General features: G+C 47.1%; 1 protein-coding gene across 1 annotated transcript; it reads left to right on the top strand.

The window, feature by feature from the left end:
- Positions 1-970: 970 nt before the first annotated feature.
- LOC135321324 (zinc finger protein DPF3-like) lies at positions 971-21,901 on the top strand. Its single transcript, XM_064486091.1, has 3 exons — positions 971-1,288; positions 10,853-10,934; positions 11,484-21,901. The coding sequence occupies exons 1-3, from the start codon at positions 1,151-1,153 to the stop codon at positions 11,552-11,554; spliced, it is 291 nt and encodes a 96-aa protein (XP_064342161.1). The 5' UTR covers positions 971-1,150; the 3' UTR covers positions 11,555-21,901.
- The last annotated feature ends 481 nt before the right edge of the window (positions 21,902-22,382 follow it).

Raw genomic sequence — 22,382 nt, 5'->3', positions numbered from 1 at the left:
TAACTGATGCCCCTGTCTATAGCATCCCTCTTTAGAAGCACACAATCCCTCATGTGAAAGAGGCAACACAATGCGTGATAGAGTGGATTTGGCAGAGTTTGGAGCTCTGGAGATGGGTGAACCAAACCCCAGCAATACATGAAACCGTCAGTTCTTTGTGACAGAGTCAGTAATGGGCTTTCCCTGGGCTCTCTGGGTGGATTCCGGTCTGATTCACAGCCCTGGGAAAGCTGGGGACATGATCCCAGTTTCTCTTCCATGCCAAATACAAGGTCAAAGTCTTCACGTTCTGTGGCTCATAGTTGTCCTCTCGCTGCCGGTGTCTGTCTTTTGCGGGAGGTATGACTGAGAGCAGAGCCCAGCTCTGCAGGCTGAGCCTCGGATATTAGTCTGCTGGGGCTGTGTGCTCGAAGGTCACATTAATGTCCCTCCCCATTTTGCTGCTGGCTTGGCTAACGTGATACTCGGGATGGAGAGAAGAGTGAGAGCCAGTGACCAGTCCTTTCAGGATTGACCTGACCGTTGTGTGCCCACTGCAGTGATGCACCACTTCTCCGCCCTCCCCCCACAGGCCCTGTTCCTGTGCAGGGCGTGGGCTTCTGCTAGTCTCCTGGGCGTGGGCACGACACTTGAGATAGCAGTGCAGTGCCTCCCAGTGCTTCTGAGCTCTGTCCCTGGGAACTTTACCCGCTCCCTCTGACCTCCTCCCCCGTGCCCTGAGGCAGCACGAACATCTTTGCAGGTTAAAAGGCCCAGCCCCAAGTAGCTCTTATGTGTTGCTCCCACCACAACTGATGCTGGAGCTGGGGAGATGATGCTGGTGACTCTCACACTGCTGCCTTGTGCTGTGCGATTTCCTTTCTCTTTCCCTTTGATCACCACTTTCTGTCCTTGTCAACTGGTTATACATCTGGGGCACCTAGCTCGTAGGGCGAGAGGATTTGGGTGATCTCTATTCCCAGCAAAAGGGTAATGCCCATTTCTCTCTTTGGCCCTTGAGCTCATGTGATTGTGGGTGGTGGTGAGGAGTGTGGGTAGGGCTCCACCCAGGTCCCCAGTTTGCTTCCCAACCTGTGCTACCCCACCCTCCCTCCAAGTTGGGCATAATGCTGTGGTGTTGAGGGGTGACAGGTAGGACCCTCTGGCCCTAATGCTGCCATTTCTGCTTCCTCCAGGTCACCCCACCTGCCTGCAGTTCACCCTGAACATGACCGAGGCTGTCAAGACCTACAAGTGGCAGTGCATAGAGTGCAAATCCTGCATCCTCTGTGGGACCTCGGAGAATGATGTGAGTGTGTGTTTCCTGCATGGGAGGGAGAAATCCAAGGAGCTGAGAGTCCTCTGAGGGTTGGAGAGGAAGGGAAGACTCTGATCACTGGGCTCCTGGGGAAAATGTCTAGGACCTCCCCCTTTCCTGTTGCCCCCAGGACCTTTGGGACCCTTGCACTACAGGGATCTTGGGTTCTCTGTGTGTCTATGGAGACCGGTACAGCAGGTGATGGCCAGAGGCTGCCTTGCTGGCCATGGTCCTGGAGGGTTCAGGGACAGATAACGGTACCCACTGCTTATAGTTGGGTGTAGTTGGGTATATATGTGGCCCTTCACACCGCATTCTAGAATGTGTCATCTCACTTGGTCTAAATGTTAAGTGTAATAAATGCAGAATTTTAAAAATCCTACTTTTTGTTACCAACATTTCAGATAAATACAAAGATAGGGAAAATAATGAAACTGATGTATCCCATCACCAGTTTCAAAAATGATCAATACATATCCAATCTTGTTTCATAAATATTGCCACCTCTTTCTCCACAATATTATAATCCCGGTCATAATATCATTTCGCCTATAAATATTTCATATGTATCTCAAAAATATAAGGACTTACTTTTAAACAAAAATATTAACATAGATTTAAAAAAATCAATAAGTCCTTAATAGAATCAAATATCCAGTCAACATTCCTATTGCCTCAATTGTCTTAAACATTTGTCTTAATTACCTTAAACTGATTTAAAAGTTTTCATTACAGTCTGTTTATTTAAATTGGGATTCAAATAAGGTCCATAGGTTGCAATTAGTTGTCTTTAAAGTTTCTTTTAATACATAGGGTTTCCCTCTATTTTGCTCTCTTTTTTGCTCCTTGATTTTTTGTTGAAGAAATCAATTTATTTGTTCAATAGAGTTTCCCATGACTGTATTTTACTGACTGCATCCCTGTGGCAGTGTTTGACATTTTCTTCTGTCTCCTATATTTCTTGCACATTGGTGCTTGGAGCTGGAGGTTTGATCAGATCCAGATTCTCTCTTTCTCTGTCTCTTTCTCTCTCTGTCTCTAATGTATATATAAATAGCAAGACTACTTCATAAATAGTGGTGTATACTTTATCAGGAGGTATTAATACATGGTGTCTCTTTTGGTGAAGGTAGCAGCTGTTAGAGATCTTCGACTACAGACTACTTTATTAGGGGTTGCAAATAGTGATATTCTATAATTACTTCTTTATTAGTTGGAGTAGTTCTAAAAAGAGAAAAATTTCCAGCCTTGTATTTAGTTACCCTCAGTATAGATTATGTACAAAAGGCAGAATAAATACTTGATTCTTTCCCTTTATTTATCAGTTCTCAAAATAAGGGGGGTGGATTCAACACCTATTTATAATCAAAACACTCAAGAAAATAGAAATTGTGGGATACGTTCTTAACATGATAAAATCTTTATACCTGAGAACTAAAGGCCATTATCTTATTTAATGGGGAAATACTAAAGGCACCTCTAGTAAGATCAGGGACCAAGTAAGGATGCCCGCAATTTCTATTACTATTTGTCATTATTCTAGAGATATTAGCTAATGCAATTAGACAAGAGAAAGCAATGAGAAGTATAAGAATGGTAACAAAGAAATTTTTTCTCTATTTCATAAACTTTAATAGTATATCTGGGAAACTCTAGAGAATCAATAATAAAACTAACTCCAACATTAAAGGTAGCAGGATATAAAATTACCACACAAAACTTAATAGCCTTCATATGCACAAATAATAACCAGTTAGAAGACATTGTGGTAGAGAAACTCCACTTACAATAGCAACAAATAAGAAAAACTCAGAAATAAGCTGAACAGTAAATATGTAAAACCTATATGAAGAAAAATTTTAAATGCTTTTGAAAAGACAGAAATACATTTGAGCAAATGGAAAGACAGTGTGATCTAGATAGAATGACTCAACATTGTAAAGATCAGTTCTTCCTAAGTTAATTTACACATTTGATTTGAACTCAGTAAAAACACCGACACACTTTTTAATGGAACTAACCAAGTTGATATGGAACTAAACAAGTTCATATGGAAAAACAAATATGAAAAAGTAGTTAAGAAAACACTGAAAAACAACAAATTATGAAGGAAGTCTAGCCCTACCAGATGTTAAAACATACTATAAAGCCTCTTAAATTAAAACAGTATAGACACAGAGACCAATGGAATGGAATAGAAAACCCATAAACTGACCCAGTGACATATAGACATTTAGCATAAAGTAAAGGTTGCATTTAAAATTACTGGACCAAAGATGGACATTTTCATGATCAGTGCTGGGACAGTAGGGTGACCATTTGGGAAAAGGTAAAATTAGGTCCATATCTCATGTACTATATCAGAACAGTCTTCAAATGGACTGGGGTTATAAATATAAAAAATAAAACCATATTAGCACTAGAATAAAACATGGGTGACTTCCTCTTTAAACTTAATGTAAGGAAAGATTTTCTGTGACTTAAAATTCAGAAGCAGCAAAAGAAAATAGTGACAAATCTGACCATGTAAACATTTGTATAGTAAAAAACCCAATAAAGTCAAAAGACAGCTGACAAACTGGGAGAAAATACTTGCAGCACACACAGTGCAGTATATATGCAGATTAAGGTGGTAATGTATAATATATAAAGCACTCTTAAAATCTGAGGGACAAGGGACCATAAACCTGATAGCAAACGGAAAAAGGATGTGAAAAACAGTTCACAAAAGATATAAAAATAACCCTTAAACATTTGGGAAAAAGATGTTTAAACTCACAATTAAATTCAAATTTAAACAAAATTGAGATATCATTTTTTACCCATAAAATTGGGGGGGGGGAGGTGACAGTGCATCCTATGGATGAAGCTGTGGGAAAGCTGGCACCCTTATACACTGTCAGTGGGATCACAAGATAGTACAACCCTCCTGCAGGGAAATTGAGCAATACCTAGCACAACTACTGTGCACTTACATTTTGACTCATCTACCTCACCTATAGGAATCAACCCTAAAGATATACCCACACCACTATGAAAATATGTATGCATGAGGTTACTTAAGGTCACACTGTTTATAATTGCAAAATGCTGGAAATGACCTAAATGCTCATACACAGAGTGGCTGAATAAGTAAGGGCACAAGGAAGTTTTATGCAGCTATAAAACAACAACAACAAAACCAGGAGGTAGATCTTTATGAATTAATATGGAGAGATTTCCAGGATAATTTGTTCAATAAAAACAAAAGCAAAGTAAAAACAGTATCTGTATCTACAGTATGCTGCCATTCTTATAAGACAGGCATAAGAAAATATACATATGTCTGTTTACTTGTGTAAAAGAAACACAGGAAAGATAAACAAGAAACTAAAGAGCTTAGTCATCTACAGGGTGGGTAGGAATGGGGTACAAAGAATGGGGAAAGGGGTTGGATAGTAGGGATGGGTGGGGGAGAGGTGACACTTCTCTGAAAACGCCTTTTTGTGCAGCTCTGACTCTTAGAACCAAGATGTCATTTTACATGCCTGCCAATAGATAAATACAGAAATTCAACCAGGGTGTGGGAGAACCAAAAATGGAGTATGAACAGTAACAAATGAACTTGACTGTAGTATAAATAGTAACATAACCATACTTAAAGGTAGGGAAGGAAAGAACTAACCTAGATAACTTAGGAAAGCAGTATTTGTGTATTTTAAGGCTAAAGACAGAAATAACTATACAAGTATTATCCTCTAGCTAGTAAATTTGTTTTTCATGGGCATGTGAGTTAGTCATCCTGAAACTACTTCATGTGTCTGCAGGTCTGAACTGATAACCGCATATTGGTTGTTTTTTTCATTTTTACAGAATTGAAGTATAGTCAGTTTACAATGTTGTGTCAATTTCTGGTGTACAGCGTAATAGTTCAGGCATACATATACATACATATATTCTTTTTCATATTCTTTTTCATTATAAGTTACTATAAAATATTGACTAAATCTCCCTGTTCTATACAGTAGAAACTTGTTGTTTATCTATTTTATATACAGTAGTTAATATCTTCAAATCTCAAACTCCCAATTTTATCCCTTCCTACCACTTTCCCCCACTGGTAATAAGTTTGTTTTCTACATCTGTGAGTCTGTTTCTGGGTAACTGCATATTGTGAATAATGAAAGCCAGGTTTCTCAATGTTAAAGAAAGAATAATCAAATAAAGGGGGGAGGCTAGACTGAACTCTGCTGTGTTGGGTTAGAATAGGGGGGTATCAGTATGAAATTTATGTTTTTAAATATAATGTATTATATATATATGTAGTTACATATTATTTATCTATAGCTATTTATATGTATACACACATATGGATAGATACAGAAATAAAGCTATTTATTTATTTTTAAATTAAAGTATAGTTGATTTACAATGTTGTGTTAATTTCTGGTGTACAGCATAGTCAGAAATAAATACAGATGTGTGCATGTGTACCTACACATACATTTATTTGCTAACTCTGTTAGGAAGGCCTAGAAGAAATGACAACCCAGAAGCAATGAGGACTCATATCACCCAAATATTGGTTTCTAAATACCATTCTCCAATAAAAGGAACCAGGGATTCTTGGAGAAATGGCTGATGCCAGGGCTGGAGCTGGGAAAATAAAAGAGGAAGCTGGAGAATTCTCTGGTACTAGAAAGTAAGGAAGTGCCAAAAAAAAAAAAAAAAAAAAAATCATAGAGCATCTCTAAAGGGCAGAGAACCAACTTGAAGGAACTCCTAGTGGCCAATCTGGGACAGATTGAGCAACAAGGTAAATAATCATAGTATTGGATTATAGCCCAAAGAACAAAATAAATATTCATACTAATGTGTTAAAAATTGAATAATAGAATGAATGACTGAATGCGGAAGAGGTAAACTCTTCCTTAGAGCAGAATTTCAGTTATTAAATGTAGCAGGAAGAGGGACATCACCAATAGGCAAGTATCACCATTATGGTTACTGTAAGTAAGAATCATCAATTTGATATTAACATTAGTGGGCAAAAGTATGGTAAGAAATAGAATATTTGCTTGATCTCAACATATCCTCTCTCCCCAGATTATTTGTTCATATATTACAAAGGGAAAAAATCGTAACTTTACACTGGAGAAACTGGCAGACACTACACTACTTTAACTATATGATCAGAGTAACATTACTACTATAGTAATAAGACACATTGATATCCATGCCCCCTCGTACGATGCACTGAGAAGGCGTAACATCTGTTTCGTAGTATTACTGCCAAAAATGCATACCCTCAATCTTCTTGTGGAAAGAAAGATCAGACAAACTCACACTGAGTCACATTCTACAAAATCACTGGCCTGGTCTCTTCAAAAGTCTCAGGGTCATGAAAGACAAAGAAACCAAGAAACTGTTATGGATTCAAAGACACTAAGGAAACCTGACAACTAACTGCAATGTAGGATCCTGGATTGAATCCTGGGGAAAATTGGTAAAATTCAAATGAGGTGAGGTCCGCAGGTTAGTCAGTAGTGTCGTGCTAATGGTAACGGTGACTTCCTGCTTTTCATGATGGTACCACGGTAATATAAGATGTTCATATTAGGGGAAGCTCAGTGAAGTGTGTGTAGAAATTCTGTACCATTTTTGCAACTTTTCTCTAAGATAAAATTATTTTAATATAATCAATTAAAAATGATAGGATGTTTCCCTAGCGTCTTACAAAAGTGACAGTTTAAAAAAAATGTATAAACTCAAGGATTTAAACATACTTGATTTGTCTCAATCCATTACAGTTAAAATTGTCCCATCTTTGGGCAGTGGGAACACAATCAGGTTGGATCCTGAGTCCTTTTGACATGACCTCAATAGTATTTGATAATTTCCTTGCTTTCCAATATGTAAAGATACTTAGACATTTCATATTCCAGACTTGGAGTCAGCCATTTCTCCAAGGACTCCTGGTTCCGTTTAGTGGACAATGGTCTTTAGAGGACATAATACGGGTGCTGGGAGGGTAATCTTTACTGAATTAGTCACTGTTTGGAGACATTTTCAATGGACAGAGCTAGAAAATATGTTTTGGTTGTTTTAAAGATAAAATACACCATGAATTTATGTTGATATTTCAGCTCATACCCTGAACTAACTATAGGGTTTTTACTTAACTTTATCATTCTTACATCTGTATTTTCTTTTAACCATGTCAAAATTTTTGCTTTTCAATACTAATTTAATCACTCATTTGATGCACACAAAAAACAATATCAATTCCACTATTAATGGTAACAATATGATTGCTGGAAAGAAATATGTGTGTGTATATATATGTGCATATTTGCACTTATTTTTGTCCTTAGCATGTATTCAACTGAGGATGTACAGTCAAATTACTTGTTTTAAAATCTCTTGGAAAAATTTCTTTCTGTGTGGCTATGCCACCAACTTACACATAATCAGGTTCATTTGTTTCATTTTTCTTTGGTTTCTTAGTGACAGTTACAATGTGAACTTTGCTTTATAACCATGCAAAATATTTACTGGTTCCAGAATCAAATCTATAAAATAAACAGTATATTCAAGGAAATCTATCCCTACCTCTTTCACACTTTGCTTATAGGGCCATTTTAAAAAAATATATGGTTTACCTTTCTATTTTGTTTAAATGCAGACATGTGTATGCGCACATGAATCTGTGAGACAATGGATTCATTTCCTTAGAAAATGGTAAAAAGACATACGTGTTTTCTTCACTTTGCTTTTTCACTGAATATCCTGGAGATTAGTCCACAGCACTATATAGACATCGTCTTCATTGCTTCCTCCAGCTGCACAGTTCTTCATTAGTTTATTCAACCCGTCCTTTATTGATGGACATTTGGGTTGATTCTGGTCTTTGGCTTTATAAATAGTGTTAGTGCAGTTTTTCATTGACTTGGCAGAGCCTTAGAGGAGGAATCAAAGAGTGAAGCTGTTTGGGCAACAGGGTTCCTCTCACATAGCCAGGGATTTCCCCTACGCAGCCCAGAATGGGATTCCCACTCTACGGGAACTGCAGCCATAGGTGAATCCTGGTTCTTGAATACTTGGGAGTAAGAGGTCCTCAAATTGCGTTTCTCATGGGAGTCAGCATGAGCTGGGGGTTCTTGCTGGTTTAGGCAGGCAATTATCCTGAGAGGTAAATGGAAAAGAAAAGAATGTGGAGCTGGACAATGATCAACCCATGAAAGATGCATTTAAACCCACACAGATGCCTTGGTTTCCCTTTGGAAAAGTCCAATCTAAGATATTCTATCTTCCTGTATTTTCTGTGTCATCACTAGAGGGGGAGTTATCAGTGTCCTCAGTGACATCAGTAATACTGTTTCTGACAAGTCTCTCCCTGTTTTCTGTCCCTATTCTAACTTGTTTCTCATCACATTATCCCTAAATCACCTCACTTCAGCTCAAACAATAATGGTATAACTCTTTTGGAATAAAACACACTGTCCTGGCTTTCATCCTACCTTTCTACCTGCTGCTAGTCTTTTTTTTTTTTTTTTTTTCTCTGCCTGTCCCTTAACTTTGGTGTTCCCCATACATCTGTTCTTGGTCTTCTCCTCAGTAACTTTTTTGAGTCCTTGATTTTTGAGAAAATTCAGTGAAAGCTATGGATTTACCCTTTCCTCAGAAAAATGTGCATTTGTACTTATACATAAAGCTGTGTATATAATTTCAAGGAGTTCATGAACACCTCTCCATGAGCACAGGTTCAAAGACATCAGCTCTCACATACTCTGGGCTTCCTCTCTAGGACCTCCACTGCCATCAAATCACCAGTCCATATCTCAAGTCCAGGCCTCTCTCCTGTTCTCCAGCTGCCTCCAGGGCATCCTCACCAGGGGATCCGTAGATCTGCAGAACATATTTATAGCTGAGGTTGCCTTCTGCTTCTCACAGGTCTGCTCCTCTGCCCACGTCTCAGTGGGTGGTGACATCATCTGGCTTGCTGACTGAGCCACAACCCAGAAGACAGTCTTGATTTTTTCCAATATCACTCTCTACATCTAAAGCAAACCCTTTGTCTTTCCCCCACGCCACAACCCTAGTTCAGCCCGCCGTCATGGGTTATCTCTTACCTAAATGACCATCGTAGCCTCCTAAGCGGTCTTCTGGTTTCAAGAACCAGTCTCTCTCCACCTGAGTCTCTGTTCTTACACAGTAGCTAGTGAGATTTTTCTAAATTACAAGTCTGACCATGTTACTCCTCTGTTGCTAATTCTGAAAGCTTCCCATTGTCCCACTGAAAGGTCTTAGTATGATTAAAAAAAAAAAGTCTTTCAAGATCGCTCCTGCCTCTTTGCTTGCTCATGGGGGTTTCCAACTTCTATATCTACTTTTTCCAGGATCTCTGCACTGGTAGGAGCCAAGGTGAAATTTGATACAAAACTTAATTTTGCAGGCATCTTGTAAGCCATCCAAGCGAGTCCAAAGATCACTAATAGAACAGGGCTAAACCTGGAGAATGGGGACCAGATTACAAACAATTATTGAGTAGCTACTATGTATGAGGAAATTCTGAAGGAGATGTGGAAATGAGTAAGACAAGGTTCTACCCCAAGGGCACTGCAATCCAAAAAAGGACCAGACAAAAGAGGCATTTTCCAAATGGACTGTGTGTGATGTCTACCACATGCCAGGCTTTGCAGCATAAAGGAAAGTGCAATTAAATGTCGTAAGAAAGAGAAGTACTATGAGGAAGCAAGAGGGGACAGAGACTTTCCATTTGAGGTGGATTAGTGAAATCTTTGTAGAAGAGAAGTGTTTGAAGACTTGAAGGGTGGGTATGGAATGGTCCAGAAGTGAAGGGGTCAGGGACTGGGAGAGCCTCCAGGCAGAGGGAACTGCAGGAGCAAAGGTGCAAACTATGTCCTTGGAAATTAGCCACAGCACTGGAGGGTCCTGTCTCAGATGAGCTCTAGCCCCTGAGGAAGCTTTTGGGAGCCGAAAGGTGATCTCGTATCGCTTACATTTCTCTACAGTCACATAATGAAACCCTGAAAAGGTTCTGAAGTGTCAGGCTGTTACCATCAAGTATGGTTGTTGTCCATTTCACAAATAGAAAGAGTGAGGTTCAGGGAAATTCAATTAAAATTTGCAAACATTTAAAGTATTTTCTATGCACTAGGCAATCATCACGGGGATACAGAAATGCATAAAACCAGTTTTCCATCCTAACAGAAGCAGAGTTATTGGCTATGAGAGTTCAGAAGAATTAGGAGTCCTTTTAAGCTTGGTTGTGAGGTGGTGGTCAAGGAGAGCTTCTTGGATGAGCTATGATTTGAGCAGAACCCTGAAGTAGGGGTACAGTTTGCATTGTTCGGGAGACAGAGGGGGAAATTCCAGGTGTGGGCTAAGTGCAAGGCCTGATCAGGGGACAGTAAGGACTCCAAATGGAGCCTGGAAAGGAGCATCCAGGGAGGTTGATCGATGGAAATAAGGCCAGAGGAATAAGTGGGGGCCAGATGTTGGTTCTAAATAATCCAATCTTTCCTCCTTTCCACCTGCTCTGTATTCCACCAGGACCAGCTCCTCTTCTGCGACGACTGTGACCGCGGCTATCACATGTACTGTTTAAATCCCCCAGTAGCTGAGCCCCCGGAAGGTAATGACGGTGAGGCCGACAATAACAACAACAGCTACCACTGCTACTTACTGAGCGCTCACTAAGGTGCAGGCCTTGTGCTAAGGGCTTTACATGTCTAATCTCACTTAATCACCATAACCCTACGAGGTAGGTATGACGACTACCATTTCACAGGTGAAGAAACTGAGGCACAGTGCAAGCAGATGACATTTCAACTTGAGGGCCGAGGAGAGGCTTACCGCAGACATATGGCTGAGATGCTGAGGGAGGTGTGAGATTCCAGGGAAACTGGTCCAGACCCGGTGATGCTGGTTAAGAGGCTCAACCAGGGAGGGAGGGTCTTTCCAACAGTTCAGCCAATCATCTTCCAGCCATCTAGACTTCCTGTTGTCTGAACAGCATTACTCTCTGCTGAGCGACAGACTCCAGTGTGTTTTCAGGACCGGAACTCAGTCTCTGAATCGTGAAAGTCCAAATCAAACAGGGCTTACAAAAAGTTGAGGGCCACAGGATGGGGCTTGGGGGTTGGGGGTGCGGCTGCTCGTAATGCCATCTCCTTTCTCATAGGAAGCTGGAGCTGCCACTTATGCTGGGAACTGCTCAAAGAAAAAGCCTCAGCCTTCGGCTGCCAGGCCTAGGACCCCAGGTCACAGGATGTGACTTGCGTTGGAGAGGCTGAACCAGAGTCCAGTTCAAACCAGATCGAGCCCCTACTCTCATATATCCAGACAGGCAACCGTAAGGAACATCAGGAACCACAGAGGGCGTGGACACGTGGAACCAAGAGGGCGAGGTAGCTACGTACCTCCTACATGCAGGTTTTGGTACTTCTGCCAGCCCCTCCTCGTTTCTGCCAGAAAGATGGTAAACTTTTGGAGAACTGCCCCAACCACAGCCCTGTGGAACCCCTTCATGTTTATCCCAGCGCTCCGGCCACTGGTTGCATTTTGTGAGCACCCATCAGTCTTTCGCGTGTAGTTTGGTGTTTTCTATCTATTGTGTTCCAAGAAATCTTTGCACAGCCTCCCTGCCCCCAGTTCGGTCTCTTCATCCTGAACTCAGCAGGGGAAGAAAAGGCTGTGGAGACGTTTTTATTTATTACAAGCCTCCCTGGGAACTTCTAGACTCGGAGCCTGGAGGCCATCTAGACGACGGAGTCCTGAAATCCCTCCTCATTCCTTGGTCTCTGTGAAGAGGAATAGCTGCTTTCCGGACCCCAGCAGATACCCCGTGGCGTCCACAGCCAGGGTGGTCTCTTGATGGGGCTGGGGTGGGGGGACCCGGAGGTGTGGGTGGAAATGTTGTGAAGACAGTTCTGAGGCCCCACCACAGCCAGTCAGTATTTGCTGTCCATCGGAAGTGGCTTTGGCAGGGACCAGACCTTCAGAGCTGGGGCATCCTCGAGGAGAGACAGGCCACAGCCTAGGGCTAAGACTCTACCTTCCACCCAGCCTGGTTCTGGAACTTTCCCTGGTGGGACTCAAGAACCCGGAAGGTGAGTGAAGGCTGCCAGGTCAAGAATCTGAATGCTGGTACCAAGGACTGCAGGTCCAAGAAGCCCTTCAGTGTTGCTGTGACACCGATTCCTTCTCCCACGTAATTCCTTCCTTTCACGTAGCGTATGTCTGCCGTTGTCCACTGAGACCTGATTCTGGACATTTCAGGATGAGGGAGAGATGGTTGTTCCCTAAGCAAATAATTGGGGTGATGTGATTATTTGTGACCCGGGTGACAAGCAGGCAGAACCTTCAGCTCGAGGACTTCTCTTGTCACCTCAATTCCTCAATACATGCTGGATTCTCTTTTTGAAAAAATGTTTCGAGAAGACAGAAGTGGGGAGGCTCAGATTCCGAGAAGTCTGTGTTGGAAGTCAGCCCCGTGGGCTGGAGCGAACCGGGCTGCCTTTGAATCTCCGCAGCAGTGGCAACACCAGCAGCACAAGAACGGACACGTTTCTGGAAAATTCATTTGCCCAAAGGGCAGGTCTCGGTGAGCGGGACCCTCGCGCATGCTCGGCTTCCCTGAAATCAGCTCCTTCTCTGTGGTCCGCCGGCTTCCAACAAAGGCCCGGGTTATTTTTAGTCCTTCGGCTCCTGAAGAAGCCCCTGGAGGCTCAGAGGCTCGGGCCGGTGGGGCCGTTTCTGCCCGGCTGCTGTGCTCGGCCGCGACTTGGCAAGACCTTCCTTCCCGGCTAATTGCCCTCGGCCAGCGGACCCGGGGCAGCCTGGCGCGGAGCCAAGCCCTATTGGTCTCCCTCAGTCCTTTGCAGGGTGACCTGTGGCGGCAGGTGGGGGCCACCCTCCCCCCTGCAGGGGCCTGTGGCCTCGGAGGGAGTTCCGCGCATGCATGATGATCTGTTTTAAAGCGCCCAGCCAGATGGGATTTTCATCTTCCTCATAAGCTATTTCCTTCCCCCTGCTGGTTGCTGAACTTCTTTTGGATTCTGGAGGCCCAGGGAGGGTTTGGGAAGTTGCCCTGTGGTCACCTCTTCCGTTTACCGGGGAGGGTCACGTTAGAGGGGCAGATTTCCTCTCCTGACTGCTCTGGCTCTCTGTCCTCCCACAGAGCCCAAAGTGGGCGTCCTCAAAGGCTGGTTATTGGTTTTGAAAAATCACTTTGATTTAATTTTAGGAAAAAAGTCATCAGAATGTTCTCAAAAGCCACAAATGGCTTAAAAGTTAAAAAAAAAAAAAGTCAAATCTGAAACCAAAATGATAGCCCTAACATGTGACAGACCCACTTTGGAGTGTGTGCAGATCTGTTATCCACCTCAAAGCAGATAATGGGGTGGCCCTCTCCTCTCTTCAGCCACACCTGCTGCCACAGAAGCCATGAGGGTGAGATTGGGTCTCTCAGACTTAGGAGGGAGCTGTAACCTCCTGCAGGGGTGAGGGTGGCTGGTCTCTGGACTAGACATTGGGGAGGCCCAGAATTCCCTTCCTAGTTTCACTCCCTGCAAAATGGGCCCAATCCCTTCCTCTTTGGAGACCTCAGTTTCCCCATCTGGAAAGTGATGACAGCAAAGCCAGCTTCTGGGATTGCAGTTGCATGGTCCTGCAAGCAAACAAAAGTCAAAGTCACATTGTCACTTTCTGTATTGAAAAAAGGAAGGTGCTGGTCAACTTCAAATTGCTTTCTTTGAGCCCCAGAGAATGAGCCAGAATCACAGAGTGCACATGGATAGTCAGGGTTTTTGCCCCTGCCATTGAATTGAATAGCTGTGTGACCTGGGGCAAGTCACTTGACTTCTCTGTACCTCAGCGTGCCCATCTGTGAAATGGAGATAAGACTTGTCCTGTCTGTCCCACGGTGACACTGGGAATTTTAAGAATCATAATGTTATATAACTGGTCACTGGAGAGCAGGGTTTGTCAGGGATGACAAATGATTTCTGTACCCTTTTTCTTATGTAGTTAGCCAAGGTTAGACACCTTGGACTCTCCATTTTGTCCAGAGGGGATTTTTATGTTAAGGGCCAGGCTGCCTGTGGTCAGGGCCACTAGGTCAAGCTGTGACGAGAAAACCGTGGCTGTGCATGCGGCTGTGGTGGAAAGTGAGGGGTTTACCCTGGGGTTGGGGCCCTCAGAATGGGCATACTTGAGCTACTCCCATCTATAAGATCAGTGCAGCCCAGAATGGGGCACTAACTTCTGGAGAGGGCTGTAATTCAGTTCAATGTAACATTCGCTTAAAAACTGGTTTACATGGAGATAATGATGCTCTTGCCTCAAATCCTGGGAACAGCCAGGGTGCCTTTGTTCTGTTTCACCCTGATATTGTGACTCCCGCCTACCAGAGAGGAGGTGAGGCTGCAGGATCCAAGCCGGAAGTTGAAACCCTCCATTTCCTGTGGGGTTTTTTTTTGAAACATTGCTTTTGGGTCCTGCAGCAAATCCAGTGCAGGCGCCGTGGTGAGGAATTGGAGACAACGCTCCTGCTAGGAGATTTACCTTCTGGCTTTTCTTCTCAACCTCCCACTGACTCAGAGCCCCTAGGCAGGAGCCAGCAGGTCCCAAGGCTCCTCTGCTCCTGTCATTGCCCCGGGGCCAGGTAGGAAGCCCTGGCAGCCTGGGAGAGCAGCTGCTTCCCCAGGCTCAGCTCTGTCTGTGTGGAACCACGGAGGGAGGGAGGGGGAGAGGCCAGATTCCTTCAGAGCTGGGGAAGATAACAGATTTTGAGGTTGGGGGAGGGTTTGGGTTTCACAGTGATGGTTTCATGATACCCTGGAGAGTTACACTCCTGGTGCATCTTAGTCTTTGTGCTTTGAACACAGTACAATTCCTTTCGGCCCTTTCCTTAAAAAGTTCAGATGTTTTAAGGAAGAAAAATGAGATGATGATGATTACTTTTCTTACGGGGGCAAGTTTAGGAGACAGACCTGTGCTCTTGAAGAAGGATTACAGGCATCCTCAGGCTTCAAGACTCAGAGAAGAGGGACCCCTAGTTTCCTCTTTGAGTCCATGTGTAGGGGGTGGGTGGGAAACCCAGGGGATTGCCTTCCCTGCCCTCCACGCGGTTCTCAGCCTGCATGCAGGTCCTGGGACAGCAGCCTCCCTTCCTCTCTCGGCACCCTCTCCCCCCATACTCTCCCCTGCTGCCCACTGTGGCCCCTCCCCCAGGTGTGACTGTGTCCCTACCCAAGGGAGACTACAGCTCCCTGGGCCAAGGCCGTGCTCACACTCCCAGTGAACATGCCCAGACCACTGCGTCTGCCTGCTTTTCAGAGCTGGGTGTCAGTGTCACCTGTAATAGGTTCACATCTCTGGAGAGGGAGGGAGGAAGGGGCAGCCCTGAGGAAGGAGTGGGCGGGTCAAAGATTTTTCACGTCAGGCAAAGTGAAATGAAGGCAAAGTGAAATGAAGGTGAGAGGAGGTCACTTGGGGGGGGGGCAGAAACCTGGTTTCCACTGAGGAAGGAGTCCCAGATCTAAATAATTACAGGGCAAGGGAAGGAAGAATTATCATAATCCATTTTTTCCCCTCAGGCCTGAGATCCTGGCAACGTGGTTGTTTTTTGTTTTTTGTTTTTTTAAATTTTTTTCTCTCTAAGACCCAGCCTTTGTCAGTTCAGGACACCAAGCCAGCTCCTCCTTTTCTGAGGCCCCCTGGCCTCTGGCTCCCTGTTGGTTGGGGGGCTTCAGAGGGCAAAGCGGGCAGGAGTGGTGCCCCTCACCCAGCTAGGGTGGGAGGTACAGAGGGGCTCCCCGTCGATCCCTGTGGGTTTCCCCACCCCCACAGGAGAAGTGCCCTCTGACTTGGCGAGATAAGCTGCTGAGCCTGGGTGGAAGGAGGGGGCCTGGTGGGGAAAGAGGTGGCAGCCAAAGACGAGCTAGATCAAGACCTGCAGCCCTGGAGGCAGAGAATTTCCAGGCACCACTTCCATTGGGGTCAGGCCTGGGAGGTTCCCCCCAGCCTGATCCCCAAGCCCAGGATGCCAGCAGCTGGGACACCAAGAGAAGGGAGAATCTGGCCAGTCCTCCCCACCACCTGGCCAAGTGGATGCGGTTCTTCGTCCCCCCCTGTCCTGTGTGCTTCCCTTTTTGGACTCTTACTCCCACCCCAAAAGGATGCTTCTGGTTTTCCGATTAGCCCGGGTTCATCTGGATACCAGGTGAGGAATGGGGAGGAGGGCGGGAAGCCACAGGTTCTTTTCTTTGCCTCAGGCTCCTAGTCTCCCCACGCAAGCCCATGGCCCTGCTGGTTTCCTTGGGTCTAATGGGTCCACGGTCAGAGGTTGGCTCTGCACTCGTCAATGGGTTGAGTCTCCCCTCCCTGTCCCTGAATATTGCCAGGGCTCAGGGGTCTGGTTACAAGTTTCTGTTGGGGCCGCAGCCACCAGCCCTGGGTGGAGAAACAGCAGGAGAGATGGGTTGGTTCAGGGCCTTTGCAGTGACCAGAGAAGAGTCTTTGACCCGAGGAAGCTGGGTCCCTTTCAAAGAAGGCTGGACACTTTCTGGTTTGTGAGGGGATGGCTGAGGCTGTTGTTTTGAGAGGGAGGCCAGAGGGACAGGAAGATGTCCTTGGTGCTGCCCGGGTGCCCTGGCTGTGGGAGGAGACGCGTCCTCTGAGCATCTCAGCAGCTGCTCCTGGAAAGGCTCGGCTGCACGGTGCTTTCTTCAGGCTGCGGCCCAGGCTGCTGGGAAGAGACGCCCACGGAAGTTCCTCCAGGAAACCGTGACGAGGAGGGGCCTGGGCCTGCCCCTTCACCGATTTGGTTTCCCAGAAGGAACAGGGCTCCCTGTGTGAGGGGAGAGCTTTGGAGGTGGGTGGGTTCCCAAAGAAGGCACTCTCTGGGCTCTGAGTGAGCCCTGGCTGTGTCCCCTTGGATGGCTGAGACCTGAGGTAACTCCCCAGGGTCCTGGGAGGCTGTGAGGGGCAGGACGGGGGGTCAGAAGGCACAGGAATGCCCCTGGTCACAGTCTCTGTTCCCAACCCACTCCCTTTCTTTGCTCCACTGCTTTGAAAGAGGGTCATTGCAGGCTTTTCCCCTCTGTGGCCCCACCAAGAGAAGGCAGTGTTTGTGCTGATGGTGACGTTTCCTGGGCAGACCAGAGGAAGGCAGGAACTGGGACTGGCGGGCAGCCAGAACCCTCTTCGGCAGAGATACAATTACTAATCATGACCTCTAGCCCAGGCAGCGAGCAAAGTGGCCATTCAGGACGGCGCTGACCCAGTCTGGCCAAAAAGGCTGCTTGGTGGGGAAGCAAGGGGGTAAGTGGTCCCTGTAGGAAATAGGGGGACAGTGAGCCCCCAGGATCTCTATTCTCCCTCAGCAACACAGCCCCTCAGGTCTCCAGGATAGCCACTCACTGCATCCCATTTGCTTGCCTCTCTGCATCTCTATACTTTCTCTCAATGTCATCAATATGGGTGATGAGGACAGATAGACAGACACATACACACACACACCCTCCTTTAATGAACTAAAACAAACTTTATATGTTGCTCCAGGATGAGAGGGAGAACCTGTCGGTAACCAGGAGCCGCCAGACAAGATGCTGTCTTGCCCCGAGGTCCTCCCAGGCTGGCTCCCCCAGCTCCCAGCCCCTGCACAGCCACAGGGAGCTGGAAAGGAAGCCTCGTGCTTGGAAAGCCATTGGCTGCAAGGACCCTTTCGTTTCTCCCCTTCACTTGCCTCTGCTTCTTTGGGGGAAGATGTTTGGCAATAATTGGGGACCTGGGGGAAAAGGCTTGATTCTGCGTTCTATTGGGGGGATGCAGAGGTTTTATGGGTAGAATTGGGGTTGTCGGTTTTGTTGACTTTGCCCTTTTGTGATCATTCCCCACCGAGCCCCTGGTTCTCCTCTTCCTTGTCCTGCACCTTCCCCTCCTTTCCCTCCTGCCATGCTGGGGCCTGTGGGATGGGGGTGGTTGTGGAACAGTAGTACAAAAGGAAAAGAAAAGATACCTCCTGCACATTGTCACCCCCTAGTTGAAGAGGCCTAAATTTGGTTCTGGGGGAAAAAAAGGAAAGAAACACTACTAGACAATATGTGAGTGAGAGCTTGAGAACAGAAAAATTATCTGAGAGCCGAGGAGGTGGGGACAGGTGGCCAGAAACAGGTGAGGCTGGGAGGCTGAATCCTGGTTCACTGATGCATCTGGTCCACGTGGCATTTGGGAAAGCAGAGAGTCACATGTCCGCAAGAAATGGTCAGATGCTCACGGACCATTTGTGTCTCGGGCTGGGAAAGGGAGGGGTGTCTGTCCCAGCGGTCCACGACTCGTCGGCTGTGTTTGCCCACTCAGGGCATCTTGCCTCCGGAGGAACATGAACACATTTCTCAGCTGCCGTGAGGGATTGCTGGGCAGGCCGGTACCAGCTAAAACACCTGGTGGAGCACAGGCTACGTGCCAGGCAGTGTGCTCGATACCACAGGGGCAGGAGAAATAACCCCGGCCCAACCTTCAAGTTGCTTTTCAGCCCTGTAATTACACTCTGTCAAGGCACCCTGATCATATGTCAGGTGGCGTGTCATCAGGGAAGGCGTTTGTGTATCTAGTTCGCTCTGTTTAGGATGCATGCTCGTCAGTAGAAGACGAGCCGGCGAAGGCATTCAGTTATTTCCAATCTCTGGGCCTTGGAGAGAAGAGCACAGTTGACCTCGGCTTAGTTGCTTTTATGTGTCCCAAGCACTGGCTGCCCTTGGAAGATGAACATCCTTAACATGAAGGGGAGTGAGATGAAGGTACCTGGGTTGGCGTGTGTCACCCGTCAAAGAGACTCTGAGCCTGTGCCTCCGGGTGCTGACTCCTGGGGAGGCAGGCAGGCAGGTGTGATTGGCAGGGCCTCATCAGAGGTGGAAAATGACCCAGACAGTGGTCTTGTCCAGTCCCCACTAGAGGACGCAGAGATGGGGGTGGTGGGACAGATGCCTCATGCACGGGTTGGGTGGACAATCATGGAGCCCCCAGCCAGGCTGTCTCAGCTGTGCAGGCATTTCTGGCTTATTGGGGCTGGGGTGGGGGAAGCCCAGTGTCAAAGGCATTTTCAGTAAACCTCCATGCCCTCCTTTGTCCAGGTGCTCGTCAGACCCTAGCTTCATGCCCCGCTAGACTCCTGTTTTTTATTTTTTTTCTGTCTGTACTGACAGTACCAGAATTTGGCCATTTGTTCCAGCTCCCCCCTTTCTCTGCACTTGTCACAGCCAGATTCCAGCTTCGAGCTATTCCCTGAAGAAGCCGCACCAAGCTCGTTTTCAGGCTGAGCGCCTGGGCTTGGGGGGAGGTACATGCCTGCCCCCGCTAGGTGTCAGCTCAGAGTTGGCCTAATGCTGCCGCCTTTGGCTTCTTTATGGGGGAGGCTCTGAGGAAGGCTCTTCCCTGGACAGCACAGATCTCCCAGCAGGAGGTTTTGGTGATCTTTGTGGAGAGTCAGGCTTTCAGGATGTGTGGCTGTGAGTCTGGTTTTAAAGTGCTGGAGAACCCAAAATGCATTCTGGGGTTTGACCCACCCACCCATGTGAGGGCCTGTGGGCAAGGTTCCTCCGAATGACCCTGCTTCCCCAGTGACTGTGCCGGCAGGAGGGGGTGGGGGAAGGCCATCCGACTTGGATCCCATCCAGGCTAGACGGGCAGCGCTGCCCCCAGGCAGCTGGCCCAGGGGCCGAGCTCTGAGACAGTCCCTCCTCTGCCTACACTCAAGTGCACTCTCAGGCTAAGAGCACCGGCAGCCCAGACCCCTCCCCAGCCCAGTGCTGACCCACTGGACCAGTTAGGGAATGGAGACTGTCCCAGCCACGTCCTATGGTCCATCGGCTCAACAGCCAAGATGAGTCCTTAACCAGGTCTGTGGCCCCCTTTCCAAGTGTGTTTAGACTGAGGGCAGTTGTAAAGTCCAGTTTCGATAGCATTCCCCTTGGAGAGTCAAGAAATGGAACATCTCTGCCAGGAAACCAAAAGAAATTGATTTTCCTCCCCTAGCTGTCTAAAGCACCGCTGTGCTTCTCCTCAGAGAGGGGCTGATGCCGGCGGCTTTGGTGGGGCTGCCTCACACGGGAACCCCGCCGCTCCTCTGGGAGAGCTCTGGCCACTGGGGCGGGAAGGCTGAAGGGGCCCCTCCGGGGGCGATGCCGGCCCCAGCACCGTGGGAGGAAGCTCCGGGCCCGTGCAGGCTCGGGCTGGGTCAGTGTGAGGAGCCTGGGAAGAGCTTAGCTCAGCGCTCACACCGCCTGTCCCAGCTGGTGAAGAGACCCTGGGTGCCTCACAGCCTCAGGAATTTACTGTCCCTGGGCTGCGGTTGGAAAGGGGATGCCTGGAGATGTTACAGCGATCTCCAATTGCCGTGTCTCCATGAATATCTCTAGACATGCAGAGAAGATGCAAACCCGGGGTCACCGCTTCCAGGTGTGGGCACAGAGAGGAGGCCATGTTCACAGTGTGTCCTGTCATTCCAAAGTACTTTCTTGTCTCTTGTACTCTCCCCACCTCAACTCCTTCTGAAACTCCGAGTCATAAAAGAATGGCCAAGAGACTTGATCTCCAGCAAGAGCTATGCCTGCTAATGAGGGTCTTCCTTTTATGTGTCCTTGAACTCCCTCCCCACTGGACCTTGGGATCCAACACTACATCACCTCCTGCTGACTGCACAGCTTAGGGCTATCCAGCCCTGAGCTGCCTGCGTACTTCCGACAGTGTCCAGGACTGAGGCAGACCCAGATTTCGTGAGGGTAGAGAAGGACTCCAGACTTAAGAAGTTGTGTGTAATGGTCTGAGGAAGGGATCTTCACTGGCTTCTCTAAAAAGCCACCTCAGCAACAGACAGAAGCCCCTGACGCCCAGCCCACTGCCTCCTCCAGGTGTGATGTGGTTACAGTCTCAGTCTGTAGGTGTGTGTGCGCCACTCTGCCCTTCTGTCTTCTGGGGGTGCCCCTTTCTCCTGTGTGTCAAGTTCCAGCTTTTTTGTGGCTCCTGGTGTGAAATGTGCTGTGATGTTTCTGCCCTGTCTGAGGGATGTTTCGCGATCCCTCAGTGTTTCAGTATTGGGGATGAGGCCGGGCCGCGTCTCCCACCATCCTAAGAGGATGCGTGGGTTCTGTGGCTTCCCAGAGAGCTGTGTACTACAAGTTTCCAGGAGGACCTCCAGTTAGAAACAGCCCACATCCAGATTTGGATCCGCTGATGAGGACTTGTCCAGAAGTGGAGTCCACTGCTTCATTCACAGGGCTGGCTGGAAGGGCGGCCCGTGCTCCAGGACCCCTCCCTCTCCCCCTGCCTTTCTCCTGTCCTGACCAGGTTCTGGAAGGGGCGCCCTGGAGAGGTCAAGACCTGTAACCACCTCGAAGTGGGCATCAAGCAGTCTTTATCTTGGGGACCCCTGGACATCTCAGCCCCTCCATGGAGCCCTTGCACATCTGCAAAGACTGAGTCACAGGCCCCATCCCTTCTTTGCTGTGGTTAGTATCTCGTTCTGTGGTTGGTTAGCAGTGTGGACGACCTACATAGCAAATCTTTTTGTCTGCAATTTAGAGAATGTGTAAACAAATAAAAGGCTTTAAAACTCTTGGGAACTTTTGGTTATTCTCCCTCCACCCCTCCACTGCACCTCCATCTTTACAAATCAATTGCAAATGTATGGAAATGAAAGTTGAGCCCTTTCATGTCGGGGTGTCCAGTGGGACCACATGCGTGAGCACATGCATGCATGTGCAGGTGTGTGAGCACTCGGGTGCCCGTGTCAGGCTCGAAAGAGAGGCCGGAGCTTACATGTTTGCAAGGAGACCCCAAAAGCAACACACTCCAGGTCCCAGTTGCTCCTGGGGATGGAATTCTGACCTTGTCATCCATGCAGGTTTCATGGGCACAGCAGGCAGCAGCACCACGAGCTTCATCTGAGAAGATGGCAGGGCACTGCGAGGAGAACCCCTGCAGCTTCTAGCGGAGGGGAGGCCGATGATTCAGAGATGACTCACAGCTGAGGTGGAGGACATGGTGGGCGAAAGAGAGACCTCAGGCTCAGGACCCATCT

This window comes from Camelus dromedarius, chromosome 5 (genome assembly GCF_036321535.1).
Source record: "Camelus dromedarius isolate mCamDro1 chromosome 5, mCamDro1.pat, whole genome shotgun sequence".
Lineage (NCBI taxonomy): Eukaryota > Metazoa > Chordata > Mammalia > Artiodactyla > Camelidae > Camelus > Camelus dromedarius.
Note: the sequence above shows the minus strand (reverse complement) of the source record. Positions and strands in the feature narration are given on the sequence as shown.

Coding starts and splice junctions, on each gene's coding strand:
- LOC135321324 (XM_064486091.1), top strand. CDS start 1,151: ATGCTGCCATTTCTGCTTCCTCCAGGTCACCCCACCTGCCTGCAGTTC. Junction 1,289..10,852: donor GTGGGACCTCGGAGAATGAT/GTGAGTGTGTGT, acceptor GTATTCCACCAG/GACCAGCTCCTCTTCTGCGA. Junction 10,935..11,483: donor AGTAGCTGAGCCCCCGGAAG/GTAATGACGGTG, acceptor CCTTTCTCATAG/GAAGCTGGAGCTGCCACTTA.